The sequence below is a fragment of the Syngnathus typhle genome, linkage group LG5 (assembly GCF_033458585.1).
Source record: "Syngnathus typhle isolate RoL2023-S1 ecotype Sweden linkage group LG5, RoL_Styp_1.0, whole genome shotgun sequence".
NCBI lineage: Eukaryota > Metazoa > Chordata > Actinopteri > Syngnathiformes > Syngnathidae > Syngnathus > Syngnathus typhle.
This window is the reverse complement of record NC_083742.1, coordinates 2,557,230-2,580,750: the sequence shown is the minus strand read 5'-3', so window position 1 is coordinate 2,580,750 and position 23,521 is coordinate 2,557,230. Positions and strand designations below refer to the sequence as shown.

The 23,521-nt window shown below is 41.5% G+C and overlaps 1 protein-coding gene across 25 annotated transcripts in view; it reads right to left on the bottom strand.

Moving 5' to 3' along the window:
- rad17 (RAD17 checkpoint clamp loader component) overlaps nt 1–23,521 on the bottom strand; it is a 180,642-nt gene that overhangs the window by 80,253 nt on the left and 76,868 nt on the right. For 21 of the 25 annotated variants that reach the window (XR_009714352.1, XR_009714351.1, XR_009714354.1 and 18 more), the window contains 2 exons: nt 16,496–16,635; nt 5,039–5,091 (listed from right to left, as the gene is read on the bottom strand). Coding sequence is in view for 17 of the 25 variants with exons in the window: in XM_061277641.1 (XP_061133625.1) it covers nt 5,039–5,091; nt 16,496–16,635 (193 nt within the window). In the remaining 8 variants the exon portion in view is untranslated. The remainder of the gene's footprint in view (nt 1–5,038; nt 5,092–16,495; nt 16,636–23,521) is intronic. The other 4 variants (XM_061277648.1, XM_061277652.1, XM_061277649.1 and 1 more) reach the window with 1 other exon arrangement.

The following is a 23,521-nucleotide window of genomic DNA, read 5'->3' as shown; positions in this document are numbered from 1 at the left end:
CGCTTGCTCGATCACCTGCTCGTTTGCTGTCACAATGTACCCTACACAAATCTGAAACATTTGTTGCGGCTCCGAGTCACAACGAGGGCAAGTTTTGGTTTCCAAGGGTGTTTTTATTCCTCTTCAACGTCTCTCCCATACAGAGCCGCCTTTTTCACGTCCGCACGTCTTTTTCAAATGTGCGCATTGAGCGCGGTGGTGCCTTTACGGGCAGTCGGAGAAATCAACGCCAACAAAAAAATTACATCCAGCCTAGTTAAGACCATACCAAAGACTATGAAAATGGGACCCATTGCCTCCCTGCGTGTGTGACGATCATTGGGACTTAAAAAATAAAAAAAAAAATAAAAAAAAAATAAAAAAAAAATAAAAAATTTAAAAAAATTGGGTGCGTATTATACATCGGTACAGGCTTTTTTCCAGAATCAACATGCCATTTTTAGGGTGCGTATTATACATGGGGGCGCATTATACACAGAAAAAAAACGGTATTTCTAACACTACTCTACTTTTTTTAGTTTGAAAATATTATAGTTTTGAAATATTTCATGTCCCCTTATTCTCCTCAATGACTAAAAATAGTATCAGAATTGTCATAAATAAACCTCTGCATTACATTATAACCTAATTAACATACTTGAAAACGAAAATGATTTGCCGTTTTATGGCTGAGCAAGAAATTGGCAGCCTCTCTGTAACTAAAGATCCCTGTCACGTTTATTTTCTTTCATCAGTCACCAACATACGCAAATACGACACGTTCTGAGAGGCTTTATGTTGACTTGTTCATAAGTCATTATATATTCAATTGAAATTTGGTTCGTTTGAGTTTGAGTTTGAGTTTATTCACGCGATATCCAAGACATACAACATGGAACAACAAACAGTAATTCCGGATGCGTGAAAGGTCACCCCAAGCAAGCTATTTAAAGCTTTTAATAGGGGGCCTGGTTTCCCATAAGTATCAGATATTGGCCAGATATCCTTACATTTTGGACAACATACAGATATATAATAGACAACAATAATAAACACACAACAAGGTACAGCACACAACAACCATACGACAAGCAATAGACAACCTCAGTATTCTGGTTACTCTGGATTTGATGTAAAGTACATTTGCAATTTATAAATTAACAACTAATATATTAACAACAGGACACAGGTGTTCATGCAATTTATAACCAGCACATTAAATATACATTGATAGGAGTTGATTTTTTAGATTTGCCTTGAAGATGGATTGCAACATTTTTAGTGTTTCATCAAGCTCATTCCAAATCTGTGGCCCTCTGCACACAATACTAAAGCTTGTAGATTTTAGTTTCCGTTTTTTCCCAATGATTAGATTTCTATTCCTGGTGGTGTGGGTGTGGCTGGGAGTACAGATTGGGATGAGTTGACAGAGTTTGTGGTTTCGTTTATGGACAGTCTGATACATGACGCAAGCATTCTGGAAATAGTTATATTCAACAAGCCTCAGAAGATTGTGTTGGTGAAAGATTGTTTTAGTGGGGGCGTTAAACTCAGACCATGTTATGGCGCGTATGACCTTTTTCTGAAGTATCTCCAGCTTTTTTAGATGGGTTGGAAATGTGTTACACCATATAATATTGCAGTTTTTTAAATGAGGTTCAAATAAGGATTTGTACAGAATAAGAAGTGCAGTGAGTGGGAGATAATGTCTCAATTTGAAGAATAAACCCACATATTTAGACAGTTTGATTGTGAGATCATCAATATGTTTTTTAAAGTTCAAGAATTCGTCAATGTGGATCCCCAGGAATTTAGTAGAGCTGACTCTTTCAATGTTTTGTCCGTTAATTTCTATGCAAATTTGGTCAATGTCCTTTTTTTTATGGGACCGGAATACAATGTAGTATGTTTTATTGACATTTAGGGAGAGTTTATTGCATTTAAACCATGTGTTTATTTTCGCTAACTCACTATTTATAATTTGTTCAAGTGTATTTGGATTTTTGTGGGAAAGAAACAAGTATGTATCGTCAGCAAATAATACTTTATGTAGTATGGGTGAAGTATTAACAATGTCATTTCTGTACAAGATGAACAGGAGCGGCCCTAAGATGGACCCTTGAGGAACTCCATAATTGATGGGCTTGTATGAAGATTTATGGTTGTTAATAGAGACATATTGATGTCTTCCAAACAGATAGCTGCGGAACCAGTCTAACGCCAGGCCTTTAATACCATAGTGTTATTTATAAGAATATCAATCGTGATGGTGTCAAAAGCTTTAGACAAGTCCAGAAAAATCCCAATACCATATTCGCCTTTATCGATTGCCCCGTAGATTTGATCAGTCAAGTCAAGTACTGCCATATATGTAGTGTTTTCCTTTCTGAAACCATACTGGGATGGGGCAATGATGTTTAGTTTGTTTAGATAGTTGTTAAGTTTATTGTAAACTACTCTTTCCAAAACCTTGGAAAGAGTAGGCAAGATTGATATTGGTCTGTAGTTGCTAAGATCGTTTTTATCTCCTGATTTAAAGACCGGTGTGATACGTGCTATTTTTGCTATTTGTGGCACTACTCCAGAGAGTATAGACAGATTGATGCAATATGTAAGAGGTGCAGTTATTATATTGGAGATGCTTTTCAGAATTTTACTTGAGATACCATCTATTCCAGCTGAGTTTGAATTCTTCATATTCATGATTATTTTATACACTTCATTGCAGTTAGTTGGATTCAGAAAGAAAGAGCCCAGGTAATTACCTAATAGATAGTCTTTAAACGAGGCATCCTGAGGCTGACTGATTTTACTGGATATGTTTCTACCGATAGAGACAAAGTAGTTATTGAATTCGTTGGCAAGACCATTATTTCTGATGATGTTGACCATATTATGATCGTGGTCAGGGAATACAGGAGTTTTTTGGCTTCTGTTCAAGACCCCGTTCAGTACTCTCCAAGATTTCTTGGAATCACCCTGTGATTCATTTATCAAGTCGGCAAAATGCTTACTCTTCCGCTTTCTGATAATATGTGTAAGTTTATTTCTATAATTAATATATGCATTTTTATTTTTATGGTTAGGTTCATTTATGTATCTTTTATATAATTTATTTTTATGCTTAATAGACTTTAATATGCCCTTAGTGATCCATGGATTTTGAGTAGTTGTATTACATATGATTACTTTCTCAGGAATTGTTCTTTGAATAGAGTCGGATATTTCTTTGGTTAGAGTTTCAAATGCAGTATCAACATCACTACAGTCATATATTCCAGACCATGTCTTGGTCTGCAGGTCCTCACCTAGACGTCGTATGGTTTCTTCATTAAGTATTTTTAATCTTATTGAATGACGAGTAGGTGGGGGCTTAGCAGGGAGGTCAATGAATAATACAATAGGGAAATGATCAGAAATCTCAGAGAATACAGTCCCAGAAGTAAGTGTGGTGTTTGTAAGATTTGTGATGAAATTATCAATAACTGATTTAGTTGAGTGAGTGACTCTGGTATAAGCATCTATTGTGGGAAAGAAGGATGAAGAGTGTAATGTGTTTATAAAGTCATTTTTGGCTGTATCATCCTTGGAAAGATCAACATTGAAGTCGCCAAGGAGGACACAGCTTTTGTTGTTATCATTTATAGAAAATAATGCTTCCTCCAGTTTGGACCTAAAGGTTTCGAAGTCAGCGTCTGGGGGACGATAGATTATACCAATCATGAGGTTTTGCCTGCTTTTCCCGCTTATTTCAACAAAAAGGGAGTCACAGTGGTTGTCTACTATGATAATGTCATCACAAATCCTCACGTTGTATGTAGAAGAAATATATTGGCACACGCCACCGCCAGGTCTGCCACATCTGTTCTTAATCAACAACTTATAGCCATTTAGACTTAAGATGTCAGTGTATGAGCGATCATTCAGCCAAGTTTCACTGCAGCCAATCACGTCAAAGCTACAACCTGTGTTTGTAAGTAGAGTAACTAGATCATCATGATGTTTATTCAAGCTCCTGATGTTTAAATGCAAAAAGGAGCAGTTTTTTATATTTGTTAACTGTTTTAATTGTTCGGGAGTATACTGATTACAACTTATATTTCGATGATAGTCAATGCAATTTATCACCTCGTCTCCTTCACTGTCCATTTCATTAAGTGCCATGCACAGGGTACCGAGTGGGATTTACTGAGATCCAACAACAAAGACACACACTTAAGACCATGGACATATACATACATTCACCCATCCCAAAACTGGCCTGACAGACGTACACACATACACCTACACACTCAAACACACAAGAACACTCTGTAGACATTACCCGCTGTATTGTCACAGAGCAGACAAATAGACAATTGCTTCGTCCTGCCCAGTCAGTAGTATTCAGGCCAGTTCCCAAGCCAAAATGAGAAATATATGTATGAGAGAGGAAAAGAGAAAAGAGAAAAGAGGGGGGCGAGTGGTGAGATGGTGGGAAAAAGAGAGAAATCAGTCATTCACCGTCAGGTTCAGTGGTTGTCATGACGACAGGGACGCTGGTTTTGGTGACGTCATCATCACGCGCCTGTGTTTACAGTTATGGGGAGGCGGCATGTTTCAAGTTAGTAGACACTTCTTCTTGGAGTTGAGAATTAATGTCTCCATCTCCTCCACTCAGCCAATAAGTTGTTTGGGGGTTCCTGTACAGTTTGCCGTCGATGTAAAGTTTGTCAATGAACAGTCGAGCGGTCTTTTTGGCTTTCTTTGCCTCGGCCATGATCGGGTGAACCAGCCTCCGTCTATTCATGATCTCCGGAGGGAACTGGTCGCTGATGGAGTAGTTGGAGCCTTTGAGCTCTCTGCCCCTCGACATGACGGCAGACTTCATCTTTGAGTCAACGACTTTAGCCACAATGGGACGGGGCCTCCTCTGTTGGTCGGTCCTAATCCTCCCGATTGGATTGTTTGACTTACAATTTCCCCGACATTCACGTATGGGGAATCCCCAGCCTGGCAAATGTGTGCACCCTTATTTTCAAAATGCAGAAAAAGAAGGAGAAAGCAGATTTGCACTTACCTCAGAATATCATGCAGCCCACTAGGATTGCGGTAAAACTGGTTTGGGAATTCCTGTGGAAAAATGCGTGGATAAATACATTTTGCACAGCAAAAGTTTTAATTGATTAATTTAATTTATTTTCCGTACCAAAAGGTGCACTTAGAAGACTTTAATTTTCTAAAAAAATGAAGGTGCGCCTTTTAAAAAGGTTCACCTTTTGTGTGGACCGAATTCCAAAATCTGTAAAATTGTTTTGTGTGGCTTCGACCACACAGGGACATTATGTTTTACGTAGATCGGGGCGGTAAACCAATCAGAGGACTGTATGTAATACAACCCTCCACCGCCATTAATAAATACAGGACTGTCTCAGAAAATTTTAATATTGTGATAAGTTCTTTATTTTCTGTAATGCAATTAAAAAAACAAAATTGTCATACATTGTGGATTCATTACAAACCAACTGAAGTATTACAAGCCTTTTATTATTTTAATATTGCTGATTATGGCATACAGCTTATGAAAACTACACGTATTTTATCTCAAAATATTAGAATATCATGAAAAAGTATACTAGTAGGGTATTCAGCTAATCACTTGAATCGTCTAATTAACTCGAAACACTTGCAAGGGATCCTGAGCCTTGAAAAACACTCAGCTTGGTTCAATAAACTAAATCACAAGCATGGGGAAGACTGCTGATCTGACTGCTGTCCAGAGGACCATCATTGACACCCTTCATCAGGAGGGTAAGACACAAAAAAAAAATCTCAAAGAGCAAGCTGTTCACAGGGTGCAGTTTCAAAGCACATCCACAAAAAGTATGTTGGAAGAGGGAAATGTGGCAGGAAACGCCGCACAACCAAGAGAGATGACCGCACCCTTAACAGCATTGTGAAGAAAAGTCGCTTCCAGAATTTGGGGGAGCTTCAAAAACAGTGGACTGAAGCTGGAGTATCAAAAGCCACTGTTCACTGACGTGCCCGGAAGATGCGTCTGACTTGGGCTATGGAAAAGAAGCACTGGACAGTTGCAGAGTGGTCCAAAGTCTTCTTTTGAGACGAAAGCAAGTTTTGTATTTCATTTGGAAGTCAAGGCGCCAGAGTCTGGAGAAAGGCTGGAGAGGAGCAAAATCCAAGTTGCTTGAAATCCAGTGTGAAGTTCCCACAGTCAGCAATGGTTTGGGGAGCCATGTCAGCTGCGAGTGTTGGTCCACTGTGTTTCATCAAGTCCAGAATAAATGCAGATTTTAGGATACTACATGCTTCCGTCTGCTGAAGAGCTCTATGGAGATGATGATTTTCATCTTCTCGCATGATCTGGCACCTGCCCACAGTGCCAAAACCACCAGTAAATGGTGTACTGATCATGGCATTACTGTCCTTGATTGGCCTGCCAATTCTCCTGACCTGAACCCTGCCATAGAGAATTTGTGGGGTATTGTGAAGAAGAAGCTGAAAGACACCAGACCCAACAATGCAAATGAGCTAAAGGCCGCTATTGAAGCATCCTGGGCATCCATCAGGGATGAGAACGGCAAATGGAAAAAAGCACTGAAAAGTAGCCGGGGTCTGGGGACCGCATGATAATACTATTATTTAGTCCGATTGCACAACCGCAGCGCGCCAGGCGCTCACTGTCGCATTGCTTTAAGAGCGTCTTTGTGTTCCGAGTTGTAAGATGACACTGCTCTCGAGCCATGCCCATCTGAAGCAGATCCTGATCCCGTTCGACTTGTCTATTTCCCTGGCACGATCCTCGTCTTTTTTCTCTATAACTTTCGCCATCCTGGCAAAAACCTTTGCTAAATAGGCAAATGAGTAGGCAAATGATGTGACAAAAGTAACGCCAAAATGCTGCCGAAAATAAGGCGGCTGTTGTCGCAATACTGCTGCCGCCCCCCCCATATGAAAAAAAAATTTTCAACGGATCTACACGATTCACGAAAATGATACTCCCGACGGAAAAAAAACATCCGCGGAAGATTCTCATCCCTGATCCATAACACCTCAGCAATGCCACAGGCTGATTGCCTCCATGCCACGGCGCAATGATGCAGTAATCCGTGCAAAAGGATTCCCAACCAAGTACTGAGTGCATTAATGGACATTTTCAAATGTTTGCTTTTGTTTTGCTGTTGTAATTCTTTTTTTACTTGGTCTGCGGAAATATTCTAATATTTTGAGATAGGATTTTTGAGTTTTCTTCAAATGTAAGCCATAATCAGCAATATTAAAATAATAAAAGGCTTGCAATACTTCAGTTGACTTGTAAAGAATCCAGAATGTATGACACTTCTGTTTTTTGATTGCATTACAGAAAATAAAGAACTTTATCACAATATTCTAATTTTCTGAGACAGTCCTGTAAATACTATCATTTGTGCAAAGAAAACAGCTTTAAGACCCTCTAAAATGGCATCGACAAAGAGACATGCTTACGAGCTGCAACTCAAGTTTTCTGGAAAGCTGGGATCATTGCCGAAAAATAATATGACAACGACGAGACAATGACATGAGGGAACCTGTAAAGTTTAATGGCGAATTTGCCCAACTGTTTGATGGATTTGCGTATTAATATCGATTACAATATCGAGTACAATAAAGTAGATGGTTAAATAGTAGAATAAAGTACAACTGAACTCACTGCCTTGCTCCTGTGATGTTTTTTTACCGTAAATCATTGCATGCATATATATGTGCCACCTTAATAGACAACATTTTCACAAACGTAATAAAGGAATAAATGGTGGTAACTCAAAACCTAAGTGACATTACAGACCACCCAGTCTTTTCTATCTGTGAATATGATCAAACAAAGGGCACACACACCCTACCGAAGTCCTTTACAGAAGAAGAAAAAATAGAAATGTCAATAAAAGACTTGGAAAAGCAACTATAGGTACAGGATTGGAGTACGATTTACAAGGAAACTGATGCCATTTCAGCATATGAATGCTTCTTGAAAATCCTGCTACAGCTGTACGATAAATATTGCCTATTAATCAGGGTAATGGATAAAAGCAAAAAAAATAATAATTCAGCTCCATGCTTTAATAAAACCTCAGCTCAGTGTCCGCCCTGAGACTGGAAGGTTGTGGGTTCAAACCCCGGCCGAGTCATACCAAAGACTGTAAAAATGGGACCCATTCCCTCCCTGCTTGGCACTCAGCATTAAGGATTGGAATTGGGGGGTTAGATCACCAACTGATTCCCGAGCGCGGTGGCGCTGCCGCTCACTGCTCCCCTCTCCCCCAGGGGATTGTTTAAAATCACACGGGGATGGGTTAAATGCAGAGGACAAATTTCACCACACCCAGATGTGTGTGTGACGATCATTGGGACTTTAACTTTTAACTTTAAAAGCCTGGGAAAAGAAATACAACCTACTGTATTTTTCGGACTAAAAGTTGCTCCGGAATATACGTCGCATTAGGCATAAAATGCACAATAACGTGGAAAAAAACGTCGCTCCGGAGTATAAGTCGCATTTTGGGGGAAATTTATTCGACAAGATCTCACACCAAGAACAGACATGAACGAGCAATAACAGGCTAAACGATAGGTATGCTAACGTGACAAACACAAACAAAGAGCTGAGAACCGGCCTGACGTAACATTCAGAGTTATTCAAATAACTATTACATAAATAACACATTTATAAAACCATCTATGTCACTACAATTCATTAAATCCATCGATCGTCCTTTATGTCAACAATGCCTGCCGGGTGCGGGCCGCTGATGGCGGTTGCACTTAAAAATATTCCACAGGCCCATATAACGATATATAAATTAAATATCAAATAACTATTATATGAGCAATAATATTATCAAACCATCGGTGTCACTCCAAATCATTAAATCCATCGATCGTCCTTTATGTCAACAATGCCGACCGGGTGCACGCCGCTTACGGCGCTTGCATTTCAAAATATTCCACAGGCCCATATCATGACATATAAATCATATGTCAAATAACTATTAAATAAGCAATAATATCATCAAACCATCTGTGTCACTCCAAATCATTAAAATCATTGATCAAATTCTTCGTCCTTTGTCAACAACGGCGCGCGTCTGCCGCTGACGTCAGCCTCGTCGTTATTCCACAGATCTAGTATACAACTATATTGTAGCGTTAACAAAGTACCAGGAAAGACGTGGGTTTGGTAAACGGCTCTTTATTTAACAAAACAAGAGTTCAACGAGCCAACAACTACTCAACTGTAATGATGAAAACATATACAAGTTGCTACACGAAATAAAATACATCAAATAACTATAACAAATAGTTCACCGCCACGTGGCCTCAAGCACCGGCGTGGACTTCCAGGCGTGGACTTCCATCCTCGGAGGTGGAAGAGAGCTCCATAGAATAGGACCGGGCGTGTGCAAAAGCCATGTCCGAGCCCCATCCACCGTCCCCGGACAGCCACCCGGCCGAGCGCCGGCCCCCAACTTCCATCCACAGAGGTGAAAGAGCGCTCCGTAGAGTAGGACCGGGCGTCCGTAAGAGGCATGCCTGAGCCCCATCCACCGTGCCCGGACAGCCACCCGGCCGAGCGCCGGCCCCCGACTTCCATCCACGGAGGTGAAAGAGAGCTCCGTAGATGTCCTTCAGGGAGGGGAGTGAAGCACCAATAATCTTACCAGCCGTGTTCAGTATGCGCTGCAGGGCCTTCATGTTGTATTCAGTGCAGCTACGACCCCAGACAGCGATACAACTGGAGAGGACTCTCTCAATGGTGCCACCGTAGAATGTAGTCACACGTACCACCTGAAGCCTCTGACAGAGGAAGTCCAGTAGCCAGTTGCAGAGGTAGGTACTGAGGTCCAGCTTGTCGAGTTTGCAGATGAGGCGTTGTGGCACAATGGTGTTGAAGGCAGAACTTAAGTCCACAAACAGCAATCTCACATACGAGTCTCTTCTCTCCAGGTGGGTGAGGGCCGAGTGGAGGTCAGAGCAGATGGCATCCTCAGAGGACCGTTTGGCTCGGTACGCAAACTGGAAGGGGTCTATGGTGGGGGGGGGAGAATGGATCCGATGTGCTCCATGACAAACCGCTCAAAGCACTCCTGAAAACGACAAACTAAAACGAATGGTCTGTCCCGCCACACATAGTAAGTGAAAAAACTTATTATGTTTTTGTTTGTGGAATTTGTTGAACTGAGAGTTTGTCTGTGTGAGACAATGCACACAATGTTCATTGTTGAAAATGTTGTCTTTGGTCTGTGGTTTTAGTACTGTAGGAGTCAATTTGTCATTATCATGTTGGTGCGCGACGTAATAATGTCACACAATAAACTTGGCTGGGCAGAGGGGTGTGTGTATGTGTGTGTGTGTGCATGTTTGTGTGTGGGGGGGTGTTCATGTGTGCTCATGTGTATGATGTGGCTCTTTTCGATGACACAGTAAGAAATGTGGCTCTTAGTCTCTGACTGGTTGGCCACCCCTGGCCTAAAGGAACTAACAAATCATGGGTAAAACTAACTTACATTCCTAGAGAAATGGCAGAGGAGTTTGAGGAAATACAGACAACTTTACTTAACTATGTTGGTCAAGAGAGCGCAAAGCCACTTAATTATTCAGTTGTGATATAATGTGGAACTGCCTGTTTTTTATTTTTTGTCTTGTTTACTTGGTACGTTACTTTTGTCTTTTTGATTGTTGTTGTTGACATACACGTATATACATGTATATATATATACATATATATCATATGTATATATGTGTTCAGAGTGATGAGTTGTGTTGCTTTTACGCCAAACATATCGTTTTGCATTGTGGCCAAAAAGTTCAATTTTGGTTTCATCTGACCAGAGCACCTTCTTCCACGTTTGGTGTGTCTCCCAGGTGGCTTGTGGCAAACATTAAACGAGACTTTTTATGGATATCTTTGAGAAATGGCTTTCTTCTTGCCACTCTTCCATAAAGGCCAGATTTGTGCAGTGCACGACTGATTGTTGTCCTATGGACAGACTCTCCCACCTCAGCTGTAGTTATCTGCAGTTCATCCAGAATGATCATGGGCCTCTTGGCTGCATCTCTGATCAGTCTTTTCCTTGTTTGAGATGAAAGTTTGGAGGGACGGCCGGGTCTTGGTAGATTTGCAGTGGTCTGATACTCTTTCCATTTCAATATAATTGCTTGCACAGTGCTCCTTGAGATGTTTAAAGCTTGGGAAATCTTTTTGTATCCAAATCCGGCTTTAAACTTCTCCACAACAGTATCTCAGACCTGCCTGGTGTGTTCCTTTGTCCTCATGGTTCTCTCTGCGCTTTAAACAGAACCCTGAGACTATCAAAGAGCAGGTGCATTTATACGGAGACTTGATTACACACAGGTGCATTGTATTTATCATCATCAGTCATTTAGGACAACATTGGATCATTCGAAGAGCCTCACTGAACTTCTGGAGTGAGTTTGCTGCACTGAAAGTTAAGGAGCCGAATAATATTGCACGCCCCAATTTTCAGTTTTTTATTTGTTAAAAAAGTTTAAATTATATTAATAAATTATAATTAGTGAGAAGGTGAAGACTCTTTGGGTAACAAAATTGGGTTTTTCTACTCTATTTCTACATTTTTCAACCGATTCAACTCGTTTCAACGTCATTCTGCAGCATTCCCCAAGTATTTATTCAACTTCTTTACCTTCACACGCAATTTCTTCAGGAATTGCACATTCTAGTTAATAAATGTCGTTCCACTTCACGATTGTGACCCACTTGTTGTTGATTTTGAGTTCCTCCAATGAACCCTGGTCCAAGCTGCACTTGGTCGCCCTGCTCCTTTCCACACTCCACCCGTGACAAGATTTTCTTCAAAAATTGTTGTACCATGATTTTCTTACAAAAAAAATATATATATTTTATATATTTTTTTAAAAATATAAAAAAAAAAAATAATTGTACCCATGTATAATGCGCACCCCAGATTTTAGGACAATAAATTAGTTAAATTTTGCGCATTATACATGGAAAAAACGGTATTAGAGCTCCTGTCCATACAAGAAGTATGACAATGCTGTTGTATGCCCAATGACAAATGACCAGAGATCAAAGTGTGTGTACACTAAAGTTAAAATTTGCAAATCAAGTGGTAAATAAATGCCACTTGCTTCTAGAAGATAAATGAAAAATTAGAATGTGCTGTCCTCGCGTGCGTGGGAGGAACTAGCTCATGAGCGACCACAGGAAATGACCAGCCTGTGACGAATCATTGGTGCTGGGATCTACCTTACGCGCGCGAGAGCTGTGCATGTGTGTTAAAATGATGAAAATTGGCTTAGCTTTTAGTGTAAAGAAATTTGCTAGACTGTGGTCTATCCAATTTGCACCGCAGAGCAGAAACGATTTTGAAAGATAAAAATGAGAGGAAAAGAGAGAAATCTGTTTGCGAGCAGAAACTGATCCACACTGATCAGGATCCTGGCGAGGAATTAACAAAACCAAGGCATTCAAGAGTGAAAGAAAACAAATGGAAATTTAACTGAACCAAGTTTGTTAGATGCCAGATTTTTTTCCTTTGGATGTCGGAAGAAATTCGGTTGTCGAACTTCGCGAGATGAGCCTAGAGGACCGGCATGCCAACTAAACTCCGTTCGTCATTACGTTCTCGTTACTCTGAGGATTGCATCAACTCTAATCATGCCTCCAAAGGAAGCAAGTGGGAGGAGTAAAGCCATCCTAAAACACAAAGACGCCCCTTAAAGCAATGCGACACTGCGTGCCCGGCGCGCTGCGGTTGCGCGATCAGCCAAATTGAGCTCCCTGCGCACTGAGGTCCACTTACATGTTGGACTTTAAAAACATTTTCTAAATTTCAGTCACGGCTGTCACAATAATGCCAGTGCGGTGCAGTTGCGCGGTCGGCGACGCGCTACGGTTGCACGTTCGGTGGTGCGCTGCAGTTGCGCGGTTGGATAAAAATGCGCAAATGAAATTTTTTTAAAAAAGGCAATTTTTTGGGGGGGGGCTTGGAACGGATCCTTTTTTTTCCATTATTTGTAATGGGAAAATATGATTCGGAATTCGAACGATTCACTTCTCGAACAGCCTTCTGGAACGGATTGTGTTCGAAAACCGAGGCTCCACTGTATTTTCATATTTTTGAGGCAAATACATAAGTACTTTTTACCTAGCATTGCGTATCGGGCTGAAAAAGTGATCCATTGAGCTCAAACCACATGCCTCGACATCATCTGTTGGCAGTTTTTCAAATTGGTTGCAGCTAGATGACATTGCTTATGTGGTAAATATTAAATGGTATTCACTCTTCCCTCTGAACTACTGTTTGAACTACTCCCCTCCGGACGGCGTTATAGAGCTCTGTACGCCAAAACCAGCAGACACAGAGACATCTTCTTCCCCCAGGCTGTTGCTCTGATGAACTCACAGCACTCTTAGAGTCTTAGAGTCATTGCTGTGCAATAACATCCGGCTCTCCACACCTTTTTTGAATTGTCTACACTGTACTGTACTATGTGTCCTCTCTGCATCCATTGCAGCCTGGTCATCCAGGAAGAGGGACCCTCCCATCTGTGGTCTCTTCTCAAGGTTTCTCATTTCCCCTACCTGGAGTTTTGAGTTTTTCCTTGCCCTCCTGGGAGGTTAAGATCAGGGGATGTTTGAGAATATTTGACATTTTTCACATGTCCTGAGTCACCTAAATGTTGAACAGAGGTTGTCATGTACCGAAGTCAAATTCCTTGTTTGGCACGCTCAAACATGGCGAATAAAAACTCTTGAAGTGCTCCTCCGGCCATCATGACCACATTCTACCATGGCACCATTGAGAGCGTCCTCTCCAGTTGTATCGCTGTGTGGGGTGGTAGCTCCACTGAATACAACATGAAGGCCCTGCAGCACATAGTGAACACAGCTGGTAAGATTATTGGTGCTTCACTCCCCTCCCTGAAGGACATTTACACCTCCCATCTCACCCGCAAGGCGACCACGATTGTGTGTGATGTGAGTCACCCCGCTCACTCTTTGTTTGATGTTTTGCCCTCTGGGAAGAGGTGCAGAAGCCTGTGCTCCCGCACAACCAGACTCACCAACAGCTTCATACTCCAGGCTGTTAGGATCCTGAACTCTCCCCCCCCTCCACCCTCGGCGGCATAACGTCCTGTACATTTGCGCTATATTCTGACTGTATGCGCATTTGCTCCATTTTTGCTCCTCTTATTTATTTGTTATTTGTTTATTTATTATTTATTCAGCGCTCTTACTTATTCAGGTTGTGCCTTCTTGTTTTTCTTTTTTGTACTGTTTACTTGTATGTATATTGTGTAATTTGTTTTGTCACCGTGGGATAGTGGGAAATGTAATTTCGATCTCTTTGTGTGTCTTGACATGTGAAGAAATTGACAATAAAGCAGACTTTGAATCTTGAATCTCTACTTTGCACTGAATTCCTTTACAATGGCCAGGGATCAAACGCCTACATCGAGACGACCACCGACTGGCACTGTGCGACACACATTAAGACAACTACAACTCCCAATTGACTGTTGAACGAGTGGTGGTGCATTAATACTGAAATAAATACTTTTTTTTTCTTCCTGCCGCAGTCGTGTGTACCAGCAGTTCTCTCTCTTGTCAAAAACTTTCTATCATTTTCGGTGTTATGGCGACTATTGCCTAATCAAGGGATTTTCTATCTGACCTAAAAGCCTGGTCCCAGGAAGGTGTGGCCCCACACTTGCCTGTGGAGGTGAAAAAGCACTATCGTGGCTGCAGAGCTGGCGCTAAGCTAGAGGATAACCTAGGCGGCTCGTTGAGAAGTGGCATTTTAAGCCTCTTGTACCCTCCGTGAGACGGGGTCTTTTCTCGTCTGCTGAAGGCTTGCGCTCTGGAGCTGGGTGACCCTCTGCAGCATATCTTTAACATCAGTCTAGTGAAAGGTGTGGTGGCTCAGCTGTGGAAGACATTGTGCATAGTCCCTGTTCCAAAGAATCCGTGACCTGCAGAGCTAAATGACTTCAAACCAGTTGCGCTGACTTCTCACTTGATGAAGACTCTGGAGCGATTGCTGTTTCACCACCTCAGGGTTCAGGCATGGTCTCGACCCTCTACAATTTGTTTATCGGGAGGATGCTATTGCCTATATGCTGCATTGCTCTCTCTCACCTGGACAAGGGAAAAAGGGCTGTTTATCGATTTCTTTCCTGGATTTCTCCAGCACCTTTAACACCATTCAGCCTGTGCACCTGAGTGACAAAACGTTGGTGATGGGTGTGCGCTCACACCTGAGGGCAAGGATCATGATCTGACGGGCAGACCTCAGCATGTGTGCATGGGAGGCTGTAGATCAGGCACGGTGAGGAGCAGCAAGGGAGGACCGCAGAAAACAGTGCTCTCTCCCTTCCTATTCACCCTGTACACCTTTGACTTCCAGTGCATCTCTGAGTTATGCCATGTGCAGAGGTTTGCGGACGACACTGCTTTTGTTGGCTGTATTAGAGATGAACGAGAGGAGGAGTACAGGGGCTTGGTCCGGCGCTTCGCCAGGTAGTGTGGCTCTAACCACCTGCACCTAAACATCATGGTGGACTTCAGAAGGCCCAGGCCTTGTTCTGAGCCAGTGACCTTCAATGGAAACTGTGTGCAAACCTGTAAATAACTTGGAGTGTTGCTAGACGACAAACTTTACTGGTCTACGCATGTGCACGCTTTGTCCAAGAAAGAACACTGAGAGAGGCGGTTGGCATCCTTCAGTGTCTGCAATGTGATACTGTAGATGTTTTATCATTCTGTTGTGGCGAGTGCCTTCTTTACGGTGGTGTGCTGTATGGGGGGGCTTCAAGAAGAGGTATGCCTCCCGCCTGGACAAAGTGAGGAAGGCGAGTTCTGTTGTGGGCACGGAGCTGCCTGGTCTGACGACTGTGGCAGAACAGCGGGTGTTGGCCAGGCTGCTGTCCATCAAAGACAATCCTGTCCACCCGCTGTACAGTCATTGGGCAGAGGAGTTGCTTCAGTGACAGGCTGTGGGGTTAATTTCTTCCCCTTGAGGAAGAAAGGATGAGGGGTTCATTTCTTCCTCGTATCGTGAGACTTTTTAACTCGTCGCAGGGGTTAGGGGCGCGTTCAAGGTCATGACAATGTTTATTTTTTATTTATTTGATCTATTTATTTATCATTATTATTAACCTATTTATTTGATCTAATCAGATCTATTCTCCTGTTGTCATTTTTGTCGTGTCCAATGTTTATAGTCTATCTGTTTATGTCTTTAACTGCTGGCTCCTGAATATCCCCTCGCAATCAATGAAGTACCTACCTACCTAATTACCCAAAGGCTCGTGTATTAAATGAATTGCCAAAGACGAAAAGGATATTTTAATTTTAATTATAGTTTTCATTTTTATTGCACCTGGATTTTGTTGAGGAAAATGTGTATTAGTTTTTTTCATTGGTGGAAATGAGTAATCTTGATAAGAAAAGTAATGAAGGATCTATTCCAGCACGTACCTCAACCAAGATCAGGGGCCTGCCTGTAGAACTTGTATCACCCACCATCTTTAGGCAGTTGTACTTGTTGGCCCTCAGGAGAAACTCTTGGAATTGGGCAGACTGGGAAGTACTGGATAGAACTGTTGTCCTGTCTAACACTTAACAGAGATAAAGCAAAATCAGCCTTAATAAAAAACACGTAGATACACTGACACGACACTGTCAAAAGAAACCATATTTTTCCATAAAAAATGTTTCCAATTTTGATTACCGTTTTTTCCCATGTATAATGCGCATAATTTAACTAATTTATTGTCCTAAAATCTGGGGTGCGCATTATACATGGGCACAATTTTTTTAATTTTTATTTTTTTTGGAAGAAAATCATGGTACAACAATTTTTGAAGAAAATCTTGTGACGGATGGATTCGATGCGAATAGTCCTCTTCTCTTCTTGACTGACAATGAATGTGATAGTTTAATACAATCAGCAAATAACAAAATGCGTATTACAGGTAATATTTTATTTCACAACACTTTGCCTTATTCCTTTCGTCTCTGCTGTTCACTCCAAACACGCTCCATACGAACGGAATGCTCTCGTATCAGACGCTTGCTCGATCACCTGCTTGTTTGGTGTCACAATGTACCCTACACAAATCCGAAACATTTGTTGCGGCTCCGAGTCACGACGAGGGGCAAGTTTTGGTTTCCAAGGGTGTTTTTATTCCTCTTCAATTTATCTCCCATACAGAGCCGCCTTTTTCACATGTCCGCACGCCTTTTTTACATGTCCGCACTTTTCATTTTAACCTAACTGATCGCGGTGGTGCCTTTACGGGCAGTCGGAGAAATCACCGCCAACAAAAAAAATTCATCCAGCCTAGTTAAGACTATACCAAAGACGATAAAAATGGGACCCATTGCCTCCCTGCTTGGCACTCAGCATTAAGGGTTGGAATTGGGGGGTTAGATCACCAAATGATTCCCGAGCGCAGCGCCGCTGCTGCTCACTGCTCCCCTCTCCCCCAGGGGATGGATCAAAATCACACGGGGATGGGTCAAATGCAGAGGACAAATTTCACCACACCCAGATGCGTGTGTGACAATAATTTGGACTTAAGAAAATAAATAAAATTAAATAAAAATTTTGGATGCGTATTATACATGGGTACAGGCTTTTTTCCAGCATTGACATGGCATTTTTAGGGTGCATATTATACATGGGGGCGCATTATACATGGAAAAAAACGTTAGTCGAAGTCCCAGATATAGATATTGGGATGATGCGAGCCTTATTTATGAATGAATGAATAAATGAATGAAGGAATCTTTATTTCAAACATTATTTAAAGAATAAAAAACAATAAAAACAAATAACAAAAAACAAACAACAAACAATATACATCACTGTTCGAAAAGGAGTAGGAAGAAACCTCAGCTTATCATGTCCTACCCCAGTGCTTCTCAATTATTTTCTGTTACGCCCCCCCTAGCAAGAAGAAAACTTTTCGCGCCCCCCCCTCCCCACCGTGACTATCCTAACTTGTCTTGTAAATCGTAAAATGTTGCACTGTCGCAAACGTCACAGAAGTAACAATGAGAGCGCCACTGCCCCCTGCTGGGAAGATGCGCAATTACACTTTATTCTAGTACTGCAAAAAAAAAGCCTGTTCCCCAGGGTCACACGCGCCCCCCAGGTATAGCACGGCGCCCCCCAAGGGGGGCGCGCCCCACTATTTGAGAAGCACTGTCCTACCCCTATCCATCACTTAATTCCAAGTGAGAACATTAAACTACAAAATAACAAGCGAAAACAACAAAAACAGTTTATAATCCAAACGTTTGGCAGTAGTCACCTTCATTTTCCTCTTTTTGGTAATTAGCAATTATCATTCCTTTATAAAAAAAAATTAAATAGAACTATGTTTCTGCTTTCCTTCATTTTATCTCCTAGCCCACAGGTGTCAAACTCAAGGCCCGGGGGCCAGATACGGCCCACCACATCATTTTATGTGGCCCGCAAAGACAAATTGTGCATCAAATTCGTGTGTCATTATTAGAATTGCAAATTGTCTTCACTTTTAATAATATATATTTTTTAAATATTTGACCAGTTTTTACTCGTCTGATTTAAAAACGAGTTATTTGTTTTGTAGCTTTTACTGTATATAATATGAGGTGCTCAAACGTTTATTTGGGTTGACTGTCATAATGGCCCTCCGAAAGAAGCTATGACTACAATGCGGGCCACGTAAAAAATGAGTTTGATACCTCTGTACACAGTTACTCCATACGATGCTAAGCACCTGCTCCTGAGATTGGTGCGAGCATACCCCTTATCAAAGTTACATTTTCCTCTCAAATTATGTCCCTTATCTTTTTCAACAAATAATTTTTGAATGTTCCCTGGGAGTTTTTGAGTCTTGGCTCGATACATTATCTGTGCCAGTCTAAATTTGAATAAGTCCATTAGCTTTAAAGCGTTTGATTTTAAACAGAAATTATTTGTATGATCTCGAAATCCAACCTTGTGTACAATTCTCACAGTTTATTTCTGTAGTATAATTAATGGTTTTAAAGTGCTTATGTATGCATTTCCCTAAATCTCCACACAGTAAGTCAAATATGGTAAGACAAGACAACAATACAGTGTACAAAATGCTTTGCTCCAGAATATGTTTTGCACTGCACAATACTGCAATACTCCTTGCTACTTTGGTTCTAACGTATCTTATATGAGGTTTCCAACAGAATTTATTGTCTAATATTACTCCTAAAAATTTGATCTCATAAACTTGTTCAATATTGACATTATCTATTGTTACTTGAACCTGTGTATCTATTTTACAGTTTCCAAATACCATCAGTTTTGTTTTGTCTACATTCAATGATAATTTATTAATGTCAAACCATATTTTTAGTTTGGACAATTCAGTTGTAATAGTCTCCAATAGTTTCTTTAAGTTATTTGCAGAAGATGTTGGTGTCGTCCGCAGAAATAATACATTTAAAGATAGTTGACACCTTACAAATATCATTTATGTACAAAATAAATAATATGGGGCCCAGCACTGACCCCTGAGTGATTCCACAGGTAATGTCTACGCATGAGGATATATGATTACCCCTCTTAACAAACTGTTGTCTATTAGTAATGTAACTTTTTAACCAGCTCAATGCTACACCTCTCATCCCATATCTTTCCAATTTATACAATAATATGTTATGGTCAATGGTATCAAAAGCTTTTTTCAAATCAATAAATACTCCTACCGCATATTCCTTATTTTCAATAGTTAGTTATTTCTTCCGTCAAATCCATTAGTGCCATAGTTGTTGATCTATTTGTTCTAAATCCGTATTGACTGTCAGTTAGCAAGTTGTGTATCTTAGTGAAGCTAACCAGTCACACAATGAAAAGCTTCTCCAAGATTTTAGAGAATTTACATACTAGAGAAACAGGTCTATAATTTGTAAAGAGATATTTATCTCCTACTTTATACAGTGGGATAACCTTCACCGTTTTCATTTTGCTGAGGAAGGTACCTGTTTTAAAGGACAAATTACAGATGTATATCAGAGGGTTTACCACTCCATCAACAACTTCCTTATTTAAGGCCATATCAACATCATTCCCATCTGTAAATGTTTTATTTTTGCATGGTTTTCTAATAGCTAAAACTTCTTTCTCATCATCCGCTCTCAAGAACATTGAACTTGGATTAATTTCAATACCATCTCCTACTACTCTCGCCTGCTCTATCGACGGGTCACTGATACCCTCAGCCAATTTTGGTCCTACATTCACAAAAGAATGCATTCAAATCATTGACCGCATCTTCCATATTGTTTATGGTCTTGTCATTATGCATGAAGTGTTCAGGATACTTTGTGTTAGCAGCTCTTTTCCGGATAATACCTCCCATATCCCTTTACTATTGTTTCTATTTTTCTCTATTAACTTGCTGTAGAATTTCTTCTTGCACCTCCTCATAATTTGCATCATCGTATTTTTATATCTTATGTACTTAATTTCTGTCTCTATGGTTCTATGCTTTATACATTCTCGATACATACCATTTTTCTTTTTACTGGCATTTTGTAGACCTTTTGTGATCCATGGGGACACTGTATACTTATGCTTCCTATTGCATTGCTTTAGTGGCCGTTTTTTATCATACAATGACAAATCTTTCTAGGAATATGTGGACTTCCGGAAGGGTCACACCCAACACCTGCCGCTGACCATCGACGATGCTGTGGTGGAGCGAGTGAGCAGCGCCAAGTTCCTGGGGGTGCACATCAGTGAGGATCTCTCCTGGTCCACCAACACCGCATCACTGGCAAAGAAAGCCCAGCGCCACCTGTACTTCCTGCGGAAACTCAGGCGAGCGAGCGCTCCTCCGGCCGTCATGACTGCATTTTACCGCGGCACCATTGAGAGCGTCCTCTCCAGCTGTATTGCTGTTTGGGGTGGCGGCTGCACTGACTACAACTTGAAGGCCCTGCAGCGCATAGTGAACACTGCTGGTAAGATTGCTGGTGCTTCGCTCCCCTCCTTGAAGGACATTTACACCTCCCATCTCACCCGCAAGGCGACCACGATTGTGAGTGATGCGAGTCACCCCGCTCACTCTTTGTTCGAGCTTCTGCCCTCTGGGAAGAGGTACAGAAGCCTGCGCTCCCGCACCTCCAGACTCTCAAACAGCTTCATACTCCAGGCTGTTGGGATCCTGAACTCGCTCCCCCGTTCTGCGTAGCGTCCTGTACTTTTACTGTCTGAACTGTCTGAATGCACACTGGCTCTTATTATTTATTATTTGTTATTACTCTTATTTATTGTTTGTGCCTTTTTGTTTATGATGTTTTTTACTTTTGCGCTATGCTTGCTGGCTCCATTATTTATTGTGTTATCTGTTTATTTATTATTTATTCATCACTCTTACTATTGATTGTTTGAATTTTTGCCTTCTTGTTTTTATATTGTGTCGCGTACATGTATGTCTATCGTGTTATGTGTCTCGTCACCGTGGGATAGAGAAAAACGTAATTTCGGTCTCTTTGTGTGTTGTGACATGTGGAGAGATTGACAATAAAGCTGACTTTGACTTTGATATGCTATATATATATTACACTCATTATACACACAATTTTAGTCTTCCATCAATAGATCTGCTCTGAAAGCACTCAGGGATTCTGTGGTCCTATTGGATCCTCTCAGCATTTTCTTTTGTTTTAACAGTGCCGTTTTATGTCTCCGGTTTGCAAATCTCAGTATTACAGCAGGTTTGTCGCTCGTCCTTCTCTGCAGGAGTGGGTGACAGGCCTCTATGCTATGCCCGTCCAGGTCTATGCCCTTGGACAGGAAAAAGGCTGTCACCTGTTGCTCGGCCTGGTTTGTCTAATCGAAACCCGCCACCGCCCGGGCAAATGATCAGGGTTTAATCTCAAATCCAGTGACAATTATGTTGTTCAATCTTGTGTATTGCTCGAGGTCCGACACTCGATTTTCCAAATGTGCGATTGTTTTCTCCTTCTCATTGAATTGTAGTCGTAGTGTTTTAACTTCTTCAACGAAGTTGAGAATTGTTTTCTGCTCTAGTCTGACGGCTTCCATCTCCGCAGTCAGAAAATCGAGCGCTTCCTTAGGCTCTTTTTTCACTTTCATTGGCATGGTAAAAAGGTGGTAAAAAGAGTGTCCAACAGAGTTTCAACACTGGCTCAGAGGCGCCGTGATGGCAGCGCGTCCAGGCTAGGTGGAAAATATTGCTCCAAGCGTATTTTCTTTTCACTCGAGATCCTTGTTTTTTTTAATTCCACTCCACATTAGTTTCTTTCACTCTTGAAATCTACTGCGTGGCGAGCGTTAGCTGCGTGGCGAGCGTTAGCTGCGTGGCGAGCGTTAGCTTATTTAAATGTATCAAGGTCTCTCAAAGCCTGCTACTATAATACCAGCCACTATAAATGGCATGCCACACTGACAGAAGATTTTTTATCTTTGAAGTGCATTACTCCCTATTCTCTCATATTACCATTAAAATGGGATTTCTATAAGTGTCCATATGTTTATAGCAGGGATGAGAATGGCAAATGTAAAAAAATACCGAAAAGTAGCGGGGGGATTATATATATATATATATATATATATATATATATATATATATATATATATATATATATATATATATATATATATATATATAAAAATTCCCCTCTCACCCTCCGCGGGTGGTCTCCCACTCCAAGCTCGGGTCCTCTACCAGAGGCCTGGGAGCTTGAGGGTTCTGCGCAGTATTTTGGCTGTTCCTAGCACTGCACTCTTCTGGACTGAGATGTCTGATGTTGTTCCTGGAATCTGCTGTAGCCACTCCTCCAGTTTGGGGGTCACTGCCCCAAGTGCCCCAATGACCACGGGCACCACCGAGGCCTTCACTTTCCAGGCCTTCTCAAGCTCTTCTTTGAGGCCCTGGTATTTCTCTAGCTTCTCAAGTTCTTTTTTCCCGATGTTGCCATCGCTTGGTATTGCTACATCCACTACCACGGCCTTCTTCTGTTGTTTATCCACCACCACAATGTCCGGTTGGTTTGCCATCACCTTCTTGTCAGTCTGGATCTGGAAGTCCCACAGGATCTTGGCTCGCCCATTCTCTGTCACCTTAGGGGGTGCTTCCCACTTTGAACTTGGGGCTTCCAGTCCATACTCTGCACAGATGTTCCTGTACACTATGCCAGCCACTTGGTTATGACGTTCCATGTATGCTTTCCCTGCTAGCATCTTACACCCTGCTGTTATGTGCTGGACTGTCTCAGGGGCCTCTTTGCACAGCCTGCACCTTGGGTCTTGTCTGGTGTGGTAGATCTTGACCTCTATTGCTCTGGTGTTCAGAGCCTGTTCCTGTGCAGCCATGATGAGTGCCTCTGTGCTGTCCTTCAGTCCAGCTTTTTCCAGCCATTGGTAGGATTTCTTGATGTCAGCCACTTCACTTATCTGTCGATGGTACATCCCATGTAGGGGTTTGTCCTCCCATGATGGTGTCTCTA